Consider the following 20751-nt stretch of genomic DNA (forward strand, 5'->3'; position numbering starts at 1 on the left):
ACCCGCCTATAATACAAACGTTTCAGGGCTGGTTTTAAAGCACGGGACACTTCTGGGTTTCTATTGGTTGTTGTAAATGTCTATTTAAACAGGACGGCAAGTGATTGGCTTCTTATTTGTCCGCTGTTCTGATTGGCTACTTTAAGGTCCTTATTTAAACCATGATGGTGGCCAACTGACTGCAGGTAATTTTGTTTTCCTTAGCACAGCCACAGGTAGTTAAATAAATGCATTATACAGTATTAACATTTCCGTTACCAGCGTCTGTATTAGTAAGGACTTACATATTTCCTATATCGGTGCGCCACAATCGCTGTGTTGTTTTAGCATACAGATTCACGTACATCTACTGCATTGAAATAATAATTCTGAATCTCTGTAAACAATACTAATCGAAACTAACGCTTCTATCTGATCTTTCGTTTCCCCACGCCATCAGAACTGAAAGAATGTGTTTATGCGGGTCATATTATTATACTGGATCAAGCTCTCAGTGTCTCTGCTACTCTTCCACTTAATGAATATATTTCTGACTAAATCTACGCAATCGCAAAACAGACCTGGTAAAACTAAGACACTTATGTTAGAATACAAATGCTGATGTGCCCGTTAATTTAACCACGTTCAGGATAAAATCGTGCCTTTATACCATAAAAAGGTAAACGCACTGCGTCACGTGTAATCCAAAGTGGCTGTCTATAGAGGTTTATAGCACAGTATAAGTGACTGTCTATAGAGGTGTATAGCACAGTATAAGTGACTGTCTATAGAGGTTTATAGCACAGTATAAGTGACTGTCTATAGAGGTTTATAGCACAGTATAAGTGACTGTCTATAGAGGTTTATAGCACAGTATAAGTGACTGTCTATAGAGGTGTATAGCACAGTATAAGTGACTGTCTATAGAGGTTTATAGCACAGTATAAGTGACTGTCTATAGAGGTTTATAGCACAGTATAAGTGACTGTCTATAGAGGTTTATAGCACAGTATAAGTGACTGCCTATAGAGGTTTATAGCACAGTATAAGTGACTGTCTATAGAGGTTTATAGCACAGTATAAGTGACTGTCTATAGAGGTGTATAGCACAGTATAAGTGACTGTCTATAGAGGTTTATAGCACAGTATAAGTGACTGTCTATAGAGGTTTATAGCACAGTATAAGTGACTGTCTATAGAGGTTTATAGCACAGTATAAGTGACTGCCTATAGAGGTTTATAGCACAGTATAAGTGACTGTCTATAGAGGTTTATAGCACAGTATAAGTGACTGTCTATAGAGGTTTATAGCACAGTATAAGTGACTGTCTATAGAGGTTTATAGCACAGTATAAGTGACTGTCTATAGAGGTTTATAGCACAGTATAAGTGACTGTCTATAGAGGTTTATAGCACAGTATAAGTGACTGTCTATAGAGGTTTATAGCACAGTATAAGTGACTGTCTATAGAGGTTTATAGCACAGTATAAGTGACAGTATATAGGTTTATAGCACAGTATAAGTGACTGTCTATAGAGGTTTATAGCACAGTATAAGTGACAGTATATAGGTTTATAGCACAGTATAAGTGACTGTCTATAGAGGTTTATAGCACAGTATACGTGACTGCCTATTGAGGTTTATAGCACAGTGTTGTTTTCCTCGCGCAGGTACGTGGTTTCACACTATGCAGGAGATGCCAGTGTGAAAGGGCTTTAGACAGACTCATTCTACTGATCAGCAGCTCTTTGTATTTACTGAGGTGGCAGGGATGCTTGTTGTTCATTGATTCAGAGCGCTTGATTCATATTCAGTGTTTGAGTGTTTACAGTAATAATGTTGTCCTTTTGTATCCAGTTTAAAGCACCCCATGTGAAGTTTAACAATGCATTTGTAGCAATGAAGACCCAGTCTTTGGAGTGAAAGAACATTTAGCACAGAGACGGGAGAGGAGGGATTGGAAAGCCATGGAGCTGCCTGAGCTGTACGCTGTCCTCAAAGGAGAGGTATGACATGACTGGAGCTGTCAGTTTAATGCAAGATAGAGTGCCGAACCTGCTTACCGATGAACTGACAGTACTGGGAATGTAGAGCATGTGGATGAGCTGACCTGTAGAGGAAACTTCTTTACCTCAGTTTCCACGTCTCCCCTCGAGAAGAGACTCTCGAAAGTCAGTGTATTTATATCTGGGAAACCCCTCGGACTACATCATTATTACTTATTATTATTACTTGTTTATTTAGCAGACGCCTTTATCCAAGGCGACTTACAGAGACTAGGGTGTGTGAACTATGCATCAGCTGCAGAGTCACTTACAACTACGTCTCACCCGAAAGACGGAGCACAAGGAGGTTAAGTGACTTGCTCAGTCACACAATGAGTCAGTGGCTGAGGTGGGATTTGAACTGGGGACCTCTTGGTTACAAGCCCGTTTCTTTAACCACTGGACCACGCTGCCTCCTATCATCCAATATATCTGTGGGTATCCCTGCTTGATGCAGTCCAGCTGTGGTTTATCCCAGCGGAGTTTCGTTCTGTCTTAAATAAAATAATATATATTATATAGGTATATACATGAACAAAATTAAGAGTTTTTTTGGATATACACTATATATATATATATATATATATATATATATATATATATATATATATATATATATATATGTATGTTGTAAAGTGATGATGGTAAGATTTCATGTTTCCTTTTCTTTAGGTGGCATCAATAATGGAATATGGTGTCTTCATCAAAATCCCAGGCTGCAGGAAGCAAGGTACTGTCCAGTTGTAATATTCTAATAAAGTGTTCCTAATGAGTACTCCTGCACACACAGCCACAGGACCAGTGCTGATGCTGTACAGAGGGCAGGGTTTACTGGCCCTGGAGATGGGTGACGTAGGGGAGGCACGTACAGCATCACACTTTAGAGTTTCACACATATCTTCAATACTTCAAAACCTTTTCAACATGATCCTGCGATGCTGGGATTCAGAGCTGGATATAATCTGACACCCTAGTGTAAATGGCCACTGTGATTCAGTGCTGTGTTGCAGGCTGCTCCCTGCCCTGTCTCCTCCACTGTGATTCAGTGCTGTGTTGCAGGCTGCTCCCTGCCCTGTCTCCTCCACTGTGATTCAGTGCTGTGTTGCAGGCTGCTCTCTGCCCTGTCTCCTCCACTGTGATTCAGTGCTGTGTTGCAGGCTGCTCCCTGCCCTGTCTCCTCCACTGTGATTCAGTGCTGTGTTGCAGGCTGCTCTCTGCCCTGCCTCCTCCACTGTGATTCAGTGCTGTGTTGCAGGCTGCTCTCTGCCCTGTCTCCTCCACTGTGATTCAGTGCTGTGTTGCAGGCTGCTCCCTGCCCTGTCTCCTCCACTGTGATTCAGTGCTGTGTTGCAGGCTGCTCCCTGCCCTGTCTCCTCCACTGTGATTCAGTGCTGTGTTGCATGCTGCTCTCTGCCCTGTCTCCTCCACTGTGATTCAGTGCTGTGTTGCAGGCTGCTCTCTGCCCTGTCTCCTCCACTGTGATTCAGTGCTGTGTTGCAGGCTGCTCCCTGCCCTGTCTCCTGCACTGTGATTCAGTGCTGTGTTGCAGGCTGCTCCCTGCCCTGTCTCCTCCACTGTGATTCAGTGCTGTGTTGCAGGCTGCTCCCTGCCCTGTCTCCTCCACTGTGATTCAGTGCTGTGTTGCAGGCTGCCCCCTGCCCTGTCTCCTCCACTGTGATTCAGTGCTGTGTTGCAGGCTGCCCCCTGCCCTGTCTCCTCCACTGTGATTCAGTGCTGTGTTGCAGGCTGCTCCCTGCCCTGTCTCCTGCACTGTGATTCAGTGCTTTGTTGCAGGCTGCTCCCTGCCCTGTCTCCTCCACTGTGATTCAGTGCTGTGTTGCAGGCTGCTCCCTGCCCTATCTCCTCCACTGTGATTCAGTGCTGTGTTGCAGGCTGCTCCCTGCCCTGTCTCCTCCACTGTGATTCAGTGCTGTGTTGACACTGTCTCTCTGCTTGTCTCTCAGGTCTGGTCCACAGAACCCACATGTCGTCCTGTCGAGTGGAGAACCCCGCGGAGATTGTGGATGTTGGAGAGAAGGTGTGGGTGAAGGTGATCGGCAAGGAGGTGAGGCAGGCAGGTAGAGAGACAGAGAGGCAGGAGGCAGAGATTAGAGAGGCAGGCAGGCAGAGAGGCAGAGTTTAGAGAGGCAGGCAGACAGAGACGCCCCAAATGATGAAGAGCTCCCTGAGTGTCCCCCTGGTAAAGGCACAGCAGTGAACTGTGCAGGGTGAGTGGTACAGGCAGGGGAAGGCAGGTCAGTGTGATGTTGTTGATTTTGGTCATGGTGATCAGGCAGGTTTGGGATCTGCATGGACTGAGGCACCTCTTACCAATGCAGCGGCCACTACTGACCAGGCACCCATTGAGCTTGAATGGACGCCTGCAGGGCGAGCCTTTGTCCTCCAGGGGCCGGTAGCTCGTTGCAATCGCAGGTATAAAGATGCAAGGATCGCTCTTCTTAACATTTCTTGAGTGCCTGTAGCAGTGCTGTTAAACTGTCTCACCGCCCTCCTTCACAGATGCAGGATGAGAAAGTGAAGCTGTCTCTCTCCATGAAGGCCGTTAACCAAGGCACTGGAAAGGATCTGGACCCCAACAACGTGATCCTGGAGTAGGTTCCCTTTCATTTCATGTGTTTATCTACAGGGGGCAGCAGTGTACCTGCCTGGCCTAAGACCTGGGCGGGCATGAAACTAGTTCAGTGCAACCTGCAGGGTCTGTTATAATGAAACTAGTTCAGTAGAACCTGTAGGGTCTGTTATAATGAAACTAGTTCAGTAGAACCTGCAGGGTCTGTTATAATGAAACTAGTTCAGTGGAACCTGCATGGTCTGTTATAATGAAACTAGTTCAGTAGAACCTGTAGGGTCTGTTATAATGAAACTAGTTCAGTAGAACCTGCAGGGTCTGTTATAATGAAACTAGTTCAGTGCAACCTGCAGGGTCTGTTATAATGAAACTAGTTCAGCAGAACCTGCAGGGTCTGTTATAATGAAACTAGTTCAGCAGAACCTGCAGGGTCTGTTATAATGAAACTAGTTCAGCAGAACCTGCAGGGTCTGTTATAATGAAACTAGTTCAGCAGAACCTGCAGCGTCTGTTATAATGAAACTAGTTCAGTGGAACCTGCAGGGTCTGTTATAATGATATGTCCACTGCTGCCTCTACACTACTCTAAACCTGCTCTACAGGGCAGCAGTGTGGAGTAGTGGTTAGGGCTCTGGACTCTGGACCGGAGGGTTGTGGGTTCAATCCCCAGTGGGGGACACTGCTGTTGTACCCTTGAGCAAGGTACTTTACCTAGATTGCTCCAGTAAAAACCCAACTGTATAAATGGGTAATTGTATGTAAAATAATGTGATATCTGTATAATGTGAAATAATGTATAATGTGACATCTTGTAACAATTGTAAGTCGCCCTGGATAAGGGCGTCTGCTAAGAAATAAATAATAATAATAATAATAATCTACAACCTTTGAAACATACACTAGTCCTGCACCCAGTCCTGGGCTTCAGAACTCCCCCCAAATCATCAGGAGCTAGGAGTTTGAGCATTCAGTGAACTGTTCAATTCATTATTCATCCCTCCTGTATAGCTGCATGAACATCTCCTAACAGTAAACCTACTGACTGTGGTGAGACTTATTCATGCTGTGATGAGAAGTGTGATCAGTTAATTCAGAACAGACTTACCAGGGACTGACTGCTCAAACTCCTGGCTCCTACCTGCTCATTTTAATACTATGCCTAAACAAGGGGGTTCTGAAGGCTTGCTGTGCACCCCTCAGTTTCCCGATTCCCCTGCACACTCGTGTTGATACAGACTGTGGTACAGACCCCCCAGGTCTTGCTGTGCTTCCCTCAATTTCCTGATTCACTCGGTCAGAACCCCCAGTAACAATACCAGAAGTTTTTATGTGAGTGCAGAGATGGAAATAAGACTTGTCAGAATCACTTTGAGTATAGAGGAGCATTGCATGAGATTGTAAACCTCTCCCTCGCACCATGCCTGAGTGTACAGCACTGTTAGCCTGTCCCTCACACCATGCCTGAGTGTACAGCACTGTTAGCCTGTCCCTCGCACCATGCCTGAGTGTTCAGCACTGTTAGCCTGTCCCTCGCACCATGCCTGAGTGTTCAGCACTGTTAGCCTGTCCCTCGCACCATGCCTGAGTGTACAGCACTGTTAGCCTGTCCCTCGCACCATGCCTGAGTGTTCAGCACTGTTAGCCTGTCCCTCGCACCATGCCTGAGTGTACAGCACTGTTAGCCTGTCCCTCGCACCATGCCTGAGTGTACAGCACTGTTAGCCTGTCCCTCGCACCATGCCTGAGTGTACAGCACTGTTAGCCTGTCCCTCGCACCATGCCTGAGTGTACAGCACTGTTAGCCTGTCCCTCGCACCATGCCTGAGTGTACAGCACTGTTAGCCTGTCCCTCACACCATGCCTGAGTGTACAGCACTGTTAGCCTGTCCCTCGCACCATGCCTGAGTGTACAGCACTGTTAGCCTGTCCCTCGCACCATGCCTGAGTGTTCAGCACTGTTAGCCTGTCCCTCGCACCATGCCTGAGTGTACAGCACTGTTAGCCTGTCCCTCGCACCATGCCTGAGTGTACAGCACTGTTAGCCTGTCCCTCACACCATGCCTGAGTGTACAGCACTGTTAGCCTGTCCCTCGCACCATGCCTGAGTGTACAGCACTGTTAGCCTGTCCCTCGCACCATGCCTGAGTGTTCAGCACTGTTAGCCTGTCCCTCGCACCATGCCTGAGTGTACAGCACTGTTAGCCTGTCCCTCGCACCATGCCTGAGTGTACAGCACTGTTAGCCTGTCCCTCGCACCATGCCTTAACTTTTGCAGTTCACAAAATTAGAGTAACAATATAGTTAAAAAGAAAATTAAAATAACAGGTAGATGCCAGTTAAAAATTCACCAATAAATTGCAAAGTAGCCTGTCCCCCAAATGAGGACAATGGCACTCGATGAGTTGAAAAGATGAATAAACTCACACTACCTGACCTCCCCTTTGAACAGCTTTGCTCTAGAACTCTTCACCCCGCTGTCCCTGCCCTCTGAACAGCTTTGCTCTAGAACTCTTCACCCCGCTGTCCCTGCCCTCTGAACAGCTTTGCTCTAGAACTCTTCACCCCGCTGTCCCTGCCCTCTGAACAGCTTTGCTCTAGAACTCTTCACCCTGCTGTCCCTGCCCTCTGAACAGCTTTGCTCTAGAACTCTTCACCCCGCTGTCCCTGCCCTCTGAACAGCTTTGCTCTAGAACCCTTCACCCTGCTGTCCCTGCCCTCTGAACAGCTTTGCTCTAGAACTCTTCACCCTGCTGTCCCTGCCCTCTGTGATGTGTTGTGCTGCACCAACTGCAAAACTCCTGGCTCTGCTGCCTGTCACCAGCAGGTGGCAGTAATTTTAAATCACTTTACCAGTAGCAAGAAACTGCTCATAATAATAGTTTAACCGCTCCTTCCTTCCTGCAGCCAAATTGTTTTTCTTGTTATACCGTTCCAGTTGTTTTATTCCTTTCAGAAAGTGTTGTGTGTAAAAACAGTTTCACTCGTATTGAGACGACCCATCCCAATCCCAGGTGTCTGAGCTCAAAGTGAAGACTGCAATGCAAGACGCGCTGCCTCTTTATTATACTGTCTGAATCACTCCTCAAAAACTCGTGTTGAAAACAGTGAATTAGTGAAGGGCCTTTATACATGAAAATAAAGAACAATTTAGTGTCACCATGGACTAACCGTGAAGTAACCACATGAGAGAATTATTGAATCGAGCTGTACAGAGGGAGCGAGTGAATTATTGAATCGAGTAGTACAGAGGGAGCGAGTGAATTATTGAATCATGCAGTACAGAGGGAGCGAGTGAATTATTGAATCATGCAGTACAGAGGGAGCGAGTGAATTATTGAATCGAGCAGTACAGAGGGAGCGAGTGAATTATTGAATCGAGCAGTACAGAGGGAGCGAGTGAATTATTGAATCGAGCAGTACAGAGGGAGCGAGTGAATTATTGAATCATGCAGTACAGAGGGAGCGAGTGAATTATTGAATCGAGCAGTACAGAGGGAGCGAGTGAATTATTGAATCGAGCAGTACAGAGGGAGCGAGTGAATTATTGAATCGAGCAGTACAGAGGGAGCGAGTGAATTATTGAATCATGCAGTACAGAGGGAGCGAGTGAATTATTGAATCGAGCAGTACAGAGGGAGCGAGTGAATTATTGAATCATGCAGTACAGAGGGAGCGAGTGAATTATTGAATCATGCAGTACAGAGGGAGCGAGTGAATTATTGAATTGAGCAGTACAGAGGGAGCGAGTGAATTATTGAATCGAGCAGTACAGAGGGAGCGAGTGAATTATTGAATCGAGCAGTACAGAGGGAGCGAGTGAATTATTGAATCATGCAGTACAGAGGGAGCGAGTGAATTATTGAATCGAGCAGTACAGAGGGAGCGAGTGAATTATTGAATCGAGCAGTACAGAGGGAGCGAGTGAATTATTGAATCGAGCAGTACAGAGGGAGCGAGTGAATTATTGAATCATGCAGTACAGAGGGAGCGAGTGAATTATTGAATCGAGCAGTACAGAGGGAGCGAGTGAATTATTGAATCATGCAGTACAGAGGGAGCGAGTGAATTATTGAATCATGCAGTACAGAGGGAGCGAGTGAATTATTGAATCGAGCAGTACAGAGGGAGCGAGTGAATTATTGAATCGAGCAGTACAGAGGGAGCGAGTGAATTATTGAATCGAGCAGTACAGAGGGAGCGAGTGAATTATTGAATCATGCAGTACAGAGGGAGCGAGTGAATTATTGAATCGAGCAGTACAGAGGGAGCGAGTGAATTATTGAATCGAGCAGTACAGAGGGAGCGAGTGACGGCATTTTCGTCTGTTGCTGCCGGGACACTCTTGTGAACAAGACTTCCGTCTCAATGGGGTTTTCTTGAGGAACGATTAATAAATACCTAGAGAAACGGGAAGCTGTTTTCCAGGCGGCTCCATTGCTGACAGAGCCTGTCCTTGTTTTTTGCAGACAGGACGAGAGGAAGAGGAGGGAGTTCCGGGATTACTCCAAGCAGAGGATCACCCTGGAGGCCGTGCTCAACACTGTCTGCAAGAAGTGCGGCTGCAAAGGTGTGTGTGATACCTGAGCTCGCAAACACCAGGGAGAGACTTACCAAGCATGCAACACGAAGCGGCAGCATTCACACCCTGGGTGTCTGGCTGTATTCACCACCCTGTGGTGTGTGGTTCCTAGAGTGGCCCACCTGGTAAAGGCACGGCCGCATGGTGTGCAAGATGAGGTGTGTCGCCTGCATCTCTCTGAGTGGTCGGGAGGCGGGTCTAGGGGGACGGTCGATCCAATAAAAATGACTCTCTGTTATCCCTTCTCCCTTGCCATTCTACGATACCACCCAGCGGGAGCTCTGCTCGGGGACCTGGAGTAAACCGAAAGACAGTTTGGCCGGTGTTCTGTCACAGCAGCAAGCGGCAGTAAGAAAAAGGGCAAGCAGGCACATGGCTGTAGAAGACAGCTGCAGTATTGGGTTCCACGTACCTGCCCTGGTGGAGTACAGTCTCTGGGATGTTATTGATTTAGTGCAGGGGGAGTAGCAACCCCATTGAAGTATACTCAGGGAATAATAAAGCATCATTCTGTCTCGTATCTCGCAGAACAGCGTAGGTGGCGAGACTCTGCTTATAGAAGTGTTGTTCAGTGAATCACCCACACCCCTCTCACAGGGTGTGTGACAGTCATGATGATGTTACTGGGTCCAGTGGAGCGCTGTGTGTTCTGTCTATAATCATTGAGATCCTGCTCTCCAGTGCTGAAGCTGGCCAGCCTGTGGTGTTGGTTTTTATGGTTTGTTGCTGATCAGTTTCTTCTCTCCTCCCCTCGAAGGCCACTTTGCGAAGGACTGTTTCTCTCAGCCCGGGGGAATGAAGTACGGCTTGGTGCCGGAGGAGGAGGAGGAGGAGGAGGGACAGGGGGAGGGGCCTGGGCAGCAGCCCAGCCAATCGGAGAAAGCCCCAGCCAAGAAACGGAAAAAGGTAAGTGCAGATGATTTCAACACGCTCCTGATTACTCAATACACTCACCCATGACTATTCAACACTCAGCAGTGCTCAGCTTTGAAACACTACAGCTTAATACGTTCAATGAAAATGTGTTCAGAGTAGAAGAGCCTCCCTTTCACTTTCTCCTTCACTCATCCACCAGCACAGAGCAGAGGGAGGCTGTTCAGAGATTAGAAGAGCCTCCCTTTCTCTTTCTCCTTCACTCATCCACCAGAGCAGAGGGAGGCTGTTCAGAGATTAGAAGAGCCTCCCTTTCTCTTTCTCCTTCACTCATGCACCAGCGCAGAGCAGAGGGAGGCTGTTCAGAGAGTAGAAGAGCCTCCCTTTCTCTTTCTCCTTCACTCATCCACCAGCGCAGAGCAGAGGGAGGCTGTTCAGAGAGTAGAAGAGCCTCCTTTTCTCCTTCACTCATGCACCAGTGCAGAGCAGAGGGAGGCTGTTCAGAGAGTAGAAGAGCCTCCCTTTCTCCTTCACTCATCCACCAGCGCAGAGCAGAGGGAGGCTGTTCAGAGATTAGAAGAGCCTCGCTTTCTCTTTCTCCTTCACTCGTCCGCTAGCGTAGAGCAGAGGGAGGCTGTTCAGAGTAGAAGAGCCTCCCTTTCTCTTTCTCTGCTCCACCAGCACAGAGCAGAGGGAGGTTGTTCAGACAGTAGAAGTAGTGTAGATATGAAAGCAGCTTCCTATAGGAACGTAGCCCCTGTCCCTAGGGGAAGGTGGTCTGATTTCCCTCCGCCCCTCGTCATGGGTTTAGCTGCAGTCAGGGTAGATCTGTGCAGTAAGTCAGCAGAGCATTAGCTTGGCTGCGCCTGTCCCGTTGTGGTGGGAGTCTCAGGCAGCCCAGCTGTCTCTGCATTCTCTACAATAACAGCTGCTTCTTAAAGGGCTGTTTGTTCTGTGTAAGTATTTTAGGTGTTCATATTTCCTGTCCAGCATTGCCACTTGTGTTCAGTATGCACTGTATATGTAAGCTGTGTGTTCATTTCGAATGGACAATTCATGTACAAAGATCATAAGGACAATGCACTGTGCTTAGACTTATCTGTGCAATATTAAAGGAAATAGTTTATTAAAAAAAAAGGTAGTAAAGACAAATGATAATATTTCTGTTTTAATGACTTTTTAAAGTGCTTGGAAATCAATGCAATACAATGTGTGTTATGTGAAGTAGTGCTGTTTTTTGTAGTGTTTCCAGTAGGTTGGGTGCAGTGTAACGCTATGTATTCTATTCAGAATCGTTTCCATATTATACACATACATGTTGTACACATGTGGTCTCATTCTCATAATACAGTGCATTATAAAATACAACCCAGCTGCACTCCAAAGAAGGGTTCTCTTGCAGGGCTGTAACGATACGACACGCATCACATGTCGGTCCTGATGGGCTAATTGTGGGATGCATATTAACATCAAATGATCATTTAATGATGGCATCTTTGCATTGGCTACCAGTTAGTTTTAGAATAGATTTGAAGGTGTTGCTGCTAACTTATAAGGCTTTAAATGGTCTTGCACCTCCACACCTTAAAGATCTTTTGGAACCCCATGTCCCCAATCGCCCGCTCCGATCACTGGATGCTGGCCTACTGTCTGTACCTGTTATTCAGAAAAAAACTTCAGGTGGCTTTTAGTTATATGGCACCTAAATTATGGAACAACTTGCCCATCACAATTAGAGAAGCCCCTTCAGTCTTCAAGTCTAAAAACCCATTTCTATAGCCTGGCATTTTCATCCAGATGAGCCGATAACCTCTTGCCCCTATATTGTTCCCACTGTTTTTTATTTATTTATTTATTTATTTATTTATTTATTTATTTTTTTTAACTAGATTATTTATTTAATAAAACGCAACTATGGGTACATAAGATAAAAAACAGACGTGCATCCACAGAACATGATAGATACACAAAATAAACAGCAACACATTGAAGCTCAGAATTGTGATGGAGTGTTTGAAGTTGTGAATGAATCTCGTTAACAGGAGAAGAAGATGAAGAAGCAGAAGCACAAGGAGAAGCGAGGCGCCTCGGACTCGGACAGCTCAGACTCCAGCAGTGCTGAGGACACCAAGAGGAGGCGCTCCTCCTCCTCCAAGAAGCAGAAGCACAAGGAGAAGCGAGGCGCCTCGGACTCGGACAGCTCAGACTCCAGCAGCGCTGAGGACACCAAGAGGAGGCACTCCTCCTCCTCCTCCTCCTCCAAGAAGCAGAAGAAGAAAAAGAAACACAAGATGCAGAAGCACAAGGGGCACCGGCATCGGGATTGAACTTGAGGGAGAGGGGAGAGGGGAGAGGGGAGAGGGGAGAGGAGAGAGGAGAGAGGAGAGAGGAGAGAGGAGGAGGGGGGAGAGGGGCTGCCTCGCGATTGATTCTGTGAAACCAAACCTGACACCCCCCTCATGTCTTTAACGGGACAGGACTGGTCTTTATTTAAAAAGAGGCCAGACGTGAACTTATTAAGATTTAGAATTAAACCTGATAATAGCTTTTATCAGACTACAGTTGTTGTTTTTTTATTTTTATTACAAAATATATATATTGATGAAGGGTTACTGAATGTGAAATGCTGATTGGGTAGTAATGGAGTCATGTGTGTTTGTTGTGTTAGACAGACTGATCATTTACTGATTGTGGGGTATCATTTAAAATAGGTCATTCTTTTTTTGTGTTGCCCAGTGGAAGGCAGGGGGTTGTGGGTCTGGAGGTGTGAACTTTGGGTGCACAAGATGCCAGCATCAGCACAAACAGGTCTTCATGTAAAGGGTACTCTTGAGATGGTGCAGCTTGAACATTTTACACCAGGAGCAAACACAAGGGTAATACAGTTCTGTGGACAGGGACATCCAAAAATGAAATATTTTCCGTGGAAGTGGTTTTACCTTTGATGGAACAACCGTAGGGGCTATATTGTCACATTCTTATTTTTCAACATAGTTTTTGGGGTCCTGGGAAACAGGTTAGTGACATCACAGCTAGGAGTCCTGTAGCAGTGCGGCTTCGTGTATACAACAGATTTGGCTTGAAGTTGAAGGCATGGAAACACTTTAGGGGCTTGCTGGAATTGAACTGAATATGATCTTTAATATTTCACATTAGCATTAGTGACATATTAACAGCTGCACACTTTGCCCCACAATAATGACGCTATTGCCCATGAATAACAGTATCATTTTCTCATGAAACCTTTCATGCTGGAAGCACGTCTGCAGATACAGACCTTTCTTTTCAAACATGATATGCATATATATATATATATATATATATATATATATATAAAATATATGCATAGCCCCAGTGCCATTGAAGGAATATGCAAGAGAGCGAAGGGCTTTGCCGTGCACCCCTCATTGTGTGGTGTAGGTTGGATAGGTGTCCCTAAAAAACACCCCATTCTACTAGAGTTTGTGTGCTGGAGAAACCCCCCACTGGTCTTTTGGCAGGAGCTCCAGTGGCTTGTCCATCTGCCAGATCTAGGGGTACATACTGGCCGTGGGGTTAGGCCAGTTATCCAGGAGAGTGAGGCGGTTTCCTGAATTCCACCCAGAGCTCTGGGGCACGTGTGATTAGAGGACAGTTTCCATTGATGTTTCCCCCACAAAGCATGTTCAAATCATAGCCGGGACAGTCACCAATCCCCCATGCGATACCCACTCAGCAGGAAAAACACGTATTGATATTTGACTATTCAGACAGACGCTGCTTCCAATGCATTTGCAAGAATCATTTGTTCATAACAGAATTGAAAACACAAATGCATGGGTCTCAAATAACACACAGCCTCCTGTACAGAGTCTCACAGGTCACATGATTGCATAACTGGTTTAGTTAATTGAAACAGTAGAAATTAGACTTCAGTTAAACACAAAAAAGTCTGCACAAAAATGACTTTTATACCTAAACTAAATGAAAAGGCAAGACATGTTTGTAGATAGAATGTAATGAAATAAGGGGAATAAAAAAAAAAAAAAAAAAACCCCCCCCCCCAACACACAGCAACCATGGGAAACCGTTGACTAGAACTTTATTTGCAATGGATACAAATATTTGAATGGAATTACATGTATAAACAGAGCAGAGCAGTCAGGCAGTAGAAAAGGCTGGAACAGCAGTGTGCGAGGGACCCATATCGTCCATCGTGCTCTGCGCTGGAGCGGTGGGGGAGGACTCACGCTGCCTTCTCATAGATACGTGTGCTCACCACTGTTCCCATAGTCAGAGTCTGCAAAGAAACACAAGCCAGGCAAGTGAGAGGAGTGTGCAGAGCCTCTCCCTCAGTGGAACTGCTCAGCCACCACCGCCTGCCTCCAGCCACGCCAAGAGCAGGTCCACTCGCATCACTGAGACAAGCAGGTCACAGCAACACACACAAAAACACTCCCCCCATGTGCATGTCAGAATGCTGCCCCCCCCAATCGTCTGCATATTACACTGTAACCAGGGTTCACTCTGCTCTCACAGCGCATGTTGCTTTACTCACCAGGGTGAGCTTGCCGTCCTTTATCTCCCTCACCAGCGTCGTCTCTTTGTTATCCCATGTCTGCTTGTGGACCAGCTGCCCCCCATCGAGCGTGACCAGAGACTGTGGAGGACAGGGGGGGCTTTAGTGCTTGCAGCTTTACTAATCTGGATCACATCTATATTGCTGCTTGAATAGAAGTCTCCAAGCACAACTATACCTTCACTTTGACTTCCAGGGCTGGGACATGCATCCCAGAATTGTACAAAGCTGTCATCCCCACACTGCCAAAGCCTTGCATCTCAGACCATTTCAGGAGCTGCTGTTTGCAGGAGTGTCTAAACTGTGTATTATGCTGCATGTGTCAGTGACCAAGACGCTGTCCTCTATGACAGGTCTACCATACTGAAGTAATTGTATATAGAGACAAAAAAAAAAATAATAAAAAAAAAAAAGGCACGTGACGATGTCATTCTGTTTAGAAAAACATCCTTGATCATGCATGTGCAGCACAGGATGTTGAAGTGATCACAACGAGCAACCGTATATGAAAAAGGACATCCTAATACAATATCAACACGAGATGTGCTGCATGCAAGTGTATTTAAAAAAAATAAAGCCTGACTGGGCAACACTGCTCCTAAAACAGTAACGGAGGGATGTACATTCATTTCAGACCACAAATACTGGTTCACACTTGCTCTAATATGGATTGGTCTTAATGCATTGCCCTGGATTGACCTTTTTTTAGGTTCCAGAATGCATATAAAAAATGACCCACTCTTAATGAATTGTTAGTAGTAAAATTACTTAACATTTTAAAATCATGGAAAAAAATTCTTAAAGCCTTTCCTTAGAGGTGGTATGAAGACACACCACCCTTCAGTTCAATTGAATAGAGCCCAGCATCTTCCCATTGCAGGGTCAACGCAGTCCCATTACAGCTGCAGTCATGCTCACCGAGGGGCGTCGCAAACTAGGACTTCAACCCCATGATCCTTTCAAAACAGCTTTGCTAACATCAGGCTTCCTCACAATCAATCTAGATCTGTGAAAGCTGACTGAGCTTGTCACTACAGAGTCCCTGCACTCCATCAGAGTTTGGAATGGCCTTGTACACGTATGAAGCAGGCTAGAAATAAGACTAGCATTGCATAGCAGTTTGATCCATTCCTGATTTTACTACGAGTTTAAAGAGGACATCTGAGCTGGTTACCCATACACTGTGGCTAATCCGCCTCATTAAGACCAGGAAAGGGAGAAACTGCTTTGCATTAGGAGTCTTGTATATCCCTGGATTGTTGGATGTCTTGCCTCACCTTGACCTTCCTGTCATCTGCGGTGGTCTCATCGAACTCCTGGCCCAAGACGAAGCTGATCTCCGTGTTCTTGAAGGTGCTCTCTGTGCGCAGCGTCACTGTGTCCCCCGCCACGCTGATGATGGTGGTGGGCTTGGTCATGTTGGCTACCTGCCTGGTGGCGAAGTTCACACCTGCAGAACACATGGGACACAGAGAATCCTTTAGGAGCAGAGCGGGGGGGTTCTTAAGCCTGCTCCGATGAGTGAAGCTTTGCTCCTGGAATTGCTTCAGAAAGAGCTGAAACGCAAGAGCTTGGAGTCTCTGCATTCTTAAGCACATAATTGAATTATTTTTAACTGCATGTTGTGTGGGTAATGTGTGAAGCTGATGTTCATAGGCTGTCATCTTGGCAGAAGATTCTTAAATCTCAAGTGACTCCCCGGTAAAATAAGATCACAGCACAGGAACAGTCAGGCAATTTGCGCATGAAGCATCCCTTTTAATAGTGGAATTAATTTACTTTTTCATGCAAATCTCACGCTGGAGACTTGACTGGAGGCTCAAAGCAAAGCCACAGAAGCAAAGCCGCGCAGGGAGGAGTGCACTGGTCCAGATCACAGCTACTTGCACAGACAGGAAGACACAGCAAACCTGTAATGATTACAACACCCTGGAAGATTTGGGCCAGCTGAAGGTTGTGACTATCTCACATTTCTAATTTGTTGCATGTCTTTATTCCTCTCCCCCAGTTCTGCCCTGTGCAGTCAGCTGCATGCAGAGTCAGGTCAGCATGCCCCTTGTCAAGGTGGAGTTGGTGCACTTGAGCCTGTGTTTGCAGAGCTGGGACACACTGATCCCGGCACGCTTGGGTAAACTGAGAAAACCAGACCTCCACTCCCACTGCCTTTATCAGCAGACATGTGAAGAAAACAAGCCTTCAAAAAGAAACAAACTTCATTGTTCATGGTATTGTCTCACTGTGATTTAACCTTATTCCAATGCAACTAAATGTGAAACTATTGAATTCCATTTCCATATACCATTTCTTAAGTTCAGATCCTTGTTCAAACAGGCAACACTGCTTTAAAAAGCCCAGCCATATATAGATTTCATCACATTAGACTAGGGGTGCTAGTTTCCATTTAAACTTAATCATATTGAGAAAGTCTGTAACCAATCAGAAAACCATCACCTTAATTACAACATGCATTTAATGTGTAAAGCATTAAATAGCATATGGAAGAGATTGTGGAGAAATAATGAATATTCAAAATAGGTCTACACCAACCATTTGACTTGCATTGACAATTCAGAACATTTAGAACTTGGCCAGCGTTTACTCTAAGCTATTGACCTATAGTATAACCACAGAACTGCAAAGTTACTATGGTATGGCTTCCAGAATTTACAATGCCTTGCCAAACTGCAATGCGCAAACATTTATAATTTAAATCATACAAGACAGCGATCTCCGCAATTACGTTTCACAAAGGAGGATACGGATAACATGCCCCACATGTCGACCAACTCCCCAGTAATGTTGTTGAAGCCGACACCCTGGGATCCTTCAAGAAGCTGCGTGATGAAATTATGGGATCAATAAGCTACCAACAACCAAACAAGCAAGATGGACCGAATGACCTTCTCTCGTTTGTAAACTTTATTCTTAGGCTCATTTGCTTGAGGGACCCAAGACACACAAAACTGTTTCACTTCAAAGTCAACAGTGCAAGTGCCTGTCAAATATGAAAAAAAAAAGTATTGTAATTGGTTGTATGCCTAGAGCACAAAACAAGCAGAGTCAAGTTAGTTACTGTGCCTAAGCTCTTTGACAAGTGATAGCAGAACTCCTGACTCACACCCTGGTCACACACCAGACTCCTGGATCAAACGTGAGGGAGCACACTGCTCTGAAACAAACTGCAACGTGCCCAGACTGAGGGGCTGGTGGAGACGGCATGAAGGATTAAACAGAAGAGCACAGAGTATCTAAACCTCACTTCAGAAACTGAACTCTAGTGTTACTCGTTTCACAGGTCGTCTGCCTGTGGAATTGGAAGTGCTTCAGTGGCACGTTAATGCTGGAAATTGCTTGACACCATTTTGATTTGCATATAGCTGCTGGGAAAATATGTAGGAAAACCTAGATTTTATAGCTATATAAATAGATGCACACACAATCTACACCATCCAGCATGTTAAATATGCAGCTTCACCCCCCACCCCTGTTAAATGTGTATTTGCTCAAAGTTTGCTCTGCATGTCACATGCATGAACCCCTGAACATATTGGAAAATACTTTGCATGTTTAAAGTACTTCGATAATGCAGGTTTCTTCATATTAACTATACCAAGTGTGCTCTCCAATTGCAGCAGCAGCCCCCTCCCCCCTATCTTGCTTGCTTAATTGTCCACTCCAGATGTGTTCTGGTCACAGAATAGATTGACCATGCTGGAGCTGATCATTTGAGACCCCCTCCCCCCACGTGTCAGAGGACTGCAATATCAGACAAGCACTTCAGTCAGTGGAAATTTAAAACAATTATTATTGTGGTACATTATGCAAAGGTTTTTGTCAGATCTATTCATTAATGCATACTTGACAATTAACACCGACCTGGACATGCTAATCTTCACCGCACACTCACCTATTGCCTTCATGTACTCGTCAAAGTTCTTGGTGTCTACTATATTCCAGGTTCCAACGAAAGCATCAACCATGGTGTCAGAGGGGATCGGGCTTCAATCTCAAGGAAAAAAAAAATACAAGCAATGAAAGCCAAGTGAACGAGACAGAGAGTGAGAGACACAGCAGCACAGTGCCCTTGCCTCTCTGCTTTATATACACACCCTGTGTAGAACAGTCACATGCTGAAAAGGGGTGGAGAGAGAGAGCAAGCAAGCAAGACAGAGCACAAGCCATTATGGAATGGGAGAATTACAAGGGGGGCAAACATGAGAAAAGGGGAGCGACAGGGGCCAGAGAGGGCAGGACAGAGTAGGACAAAGCATGAAAGAGAATCTCGAGGAGGGTGGGAGTGAGGCAGTCCTAGAGAGATTCCAGACACAAGCTGTCAGGGCTGTGCAGCTCCAGGGAAGGTCAGAGGGGTTGTACAGAGACAGGGTTACTGTGTCCTTGACTGCCATGGGAAACATGGTGAGAGTACTCATGCCAACCATCCTCACGTGCTGCTCAGTGAGGGGGGCTGGAGGGCACTGCGCTGGAACGGTGCATGAGTGACCAGGAATATTCACCTTGCATTCCCCTGACAATTACTGAACAAGAACACCAGCTGATCAACATGCATTACTCCATATGTTTGAAAAGCTAAAGAAATCTTACAAACATGGAGTTGAGAACCTAAAAAGACTAAAACAGAACCAGCACCATCGGTTCCACTTAGTCCTAAACCAGGAACTACTTTCTCATTAATTTACACTATAGGACTTAAGTCAATGGTCAAGGTAAAGCACTCAGCATGCCGCGTCAGTCCGACAAAAACATGCGGTAAACAGCATTTAAAGAGATCTTTTCGAAACCCGAATAGGCAATTACTGAAGTATGGCAAGCATTTTATAAACGTGTATTACTGTTACTATTGTTGCAACACGGAGCTTGACATACTGAAATGTCCACACAAAAATGCTTTGGTTTAGATACATGGCAAGAGTTAAAAAAAAAAAAAAAAAAAAAAAAAAAAAAAAACTAAAAGCGGGTACTGTTAGTGTCACGTTCGTCAGTGCATCGGCTACTGGTACTTATCTATAACAAATGCCTATTATAAAACGGGTTAAAAACATAACGCTATTTCCCCGTTACCTCGTTTGGTTGCGTGTCCTGTGATGCGCGTTCCACGCTGTCACTCTTTCCTCGCTCTGTGGATAGAACACCGGGTCAAGTGCGTCACGAGTGCAGTTTAAATAGTTTTTGCACCAGGAAATAATTAAGAAAAACCAATCAAATCTACATGTATATCAGTTAGTATCCAGTCACGCAATGACAATTATATTAAATAATGTTAACTCGTAAATTAATACGTACATTATTATTGTGTGCGTTCAAAAAATAAAACAAAACCAAAAAACGTTCACTCCAACGCTGCTTTGTTAAAAGTAACCAGAGGGCATCTTAGCAAACGCCGCAATGGCTAATATGTGTGCAGACAGTTTCTAAAAATCTACAAAACTGTGGTAAACACCAGTGCATGCAAACAGAACATGACCACATAATCGTGAAGTTTGATCTGAAACAAAAAAGACACTGGAAATGTGAAAAAACGCCGTTATCAAAAGTGCCCAGCCATTTAAAGTGGAGATATCAAAAACACAAGCCACGTTTCAAGAAACCATTGTGGCAGCCTTGGCTAGCACCAAGTAAATAGGCACAGCTGTGAAAGCGTTGGGGGCCAAGGTTGCCTCAGTTGTGGCTTGGCTTGTGTTTTGATGCAAGTTCCATCTTCTTTTATTCTGCCTATTTGCTTGCTGCTGGCCAAGGCTGGCCCAATTGTTTCTTCTAACTTAGCTTGTGGTTTTGATATCTCCATTTTAAATGGCTGGTCACTTTTGATAACTTGGCATTGTTTCACATTTCCAATGTGTTTTTGTTTCAGATATCACAACACGCTTGCAAACTGAAGGTTATAGTTTCAAATCCCACGCATGCCAGACCTGTTTTTTATATTTATATAAAAAAAGTTATTTTTTGCAGGCAAATGTTCAATTTTAAAACATAAATAAATAATTTAATATAAATGATACAGACATCAAAATAAATGTGTTCCCTAGTATATTTCCATGTTGACAAAACAAGTTAATTATCATTAAACTCGGATGTCCTGTAATATATATATATATGCATGGATAAAAG

The 20751-nt window shown here is 45.1% G+C and overlaps 2 protein-coding genes across 5 annotated transcripts; one reads left to right on the plus strand and one right to left on the minus strand.

The window, feature by feature from the left end:
• Positions 1-99: 99 nt before the first annotated feature.
• Positions 100-14105, plus strand: LOC117964050 (zinc finger CCHC domain-containing protein 17-like). Of its 2 annotated transcripts, none has more exons than XM_034906297.2 (8): positions 100-185; positions 1838-1986; positions 2698-2755; positions 3990-4090; positions 4546-4637; positions 9082-9182; positions 9952-10100; positions 12110-14105. In XM_034906297.2, exons 2-8 carry the CDS (start codon positions 1948-1950, stop codon positions 12392-12394), a joined length of 825 nt encoding a protein of 274 aa, XP_034762188.2. In that variant the 5' UTR covers positions 100-185; positions 1838-1947; the 3' UTR covers positions 12395-14105. The 2 variants fall into 2 exon arrangements, with proteins under 2 accessions (XP_034762188.2, XP_034762189.2); XM_034906298.2 differs by having other exon boundaries at positions 115-185; positions 1878-1986.
• A 26-nt stretch (positions 14106-14131) lies between these two features.
• Positions 14132-19852, minus strand: LOC117964132 (fatty acid-binding protein, heart-like). Of its 3 annotated transcripts, XM_034906682.2 has the most exons (5): positions 19705-19852; positions 18533-18631; positions 15903-16075; positions 14605-14706; positions 14132-14346 (listed from the first exon to the last, which is right to left on the minus strand). In XM_034906682.2, the coding sequence occupies exons 2-5, from the start codon at positions 18603-18605 to the stop codon at positions 14293-14295; spliced, it is 402 nt and encodes a 133-aa protein (XP_034762573.1). In that variant the 5' UTR covers positions 18606-18631; positions 19705-19852; the 3' UTR covers positions 14132-14292. The 3 variants fall into 3 exon arrangements, with proteins under 3 accessions (XP_034762573.1, XP_058853723.1, XP_058853722.1); XM_058997740.1 differs by lacking the exon at positions 19705-19852 and having other exon boundaries at positions 18533-18711; XM_058997739.1 differs by lacking the exons at positions 18533-18631; positions 19705-19852 and having other exon boundaries at positions 15903-16226.
• Between the last annotated feature and the right edge of the window lie 899 nt (positions 19853-20751).

The sequence above is a fragment of the Acipenser ruthenus genome, chromosome 23, assembly GCF_902713425.1.
Source record: "Acipenser ruthenus chromosome 23, fAciRut3.2 maternal haplotype, whole genome shotgun sequence".
Taxonomy (NCBI): domain Eukaryota; kingdom Metazoa; phylum Chordata; class Actinopteri; order Acipenseriformes; family Acipenseridae; genus Acipenser; species Acipenser ruthenus.

Coding starts and splice junctions, on each gene's coding strand:
- LOC117964050 (XM_034906297.2), top strand. CDS start 1,948: ATGGAGCTGCCTGAGCTGTACGCTGTCCTCAAAGGAGAG. Junction 4,091..4,545: donor TGAAGGTGATCGGCAAGGAG/GTGAGGCAGGCA, acceptor CCTCCTTCACAG/ATGCAGGATGAGAAAGTGAA. Junction 4,638..9,081: donor CCCAACAACGTGATCCTGGA/GTAGGTTCCCTT, acceptor TGTTTTTTGCAG/ACAGGACGAGAGGAAGAGGA.
- LOC117964132 (XM_058997739.1), bottom strand. CDS start 16,223: ATGTGCTTAAGAATGCAGAGACTCCAAGCTCTTGCGTTTCAGCTCTTT. Junction 14,707..15,902: donor CAGATGACAGGAAGGTCAAG/GTGAGGCAAGAC, acceptor TGTCCTCCACAG/TCTCTGGTCACGCTCGATGG. Junction 14,347..14,604: donor AGGACGGCAAGCTCACCCTG/GTGAGTAAAGCA, acceptor GTTTCTTTGCAG/ACTCTGACTATGGGAACAGT.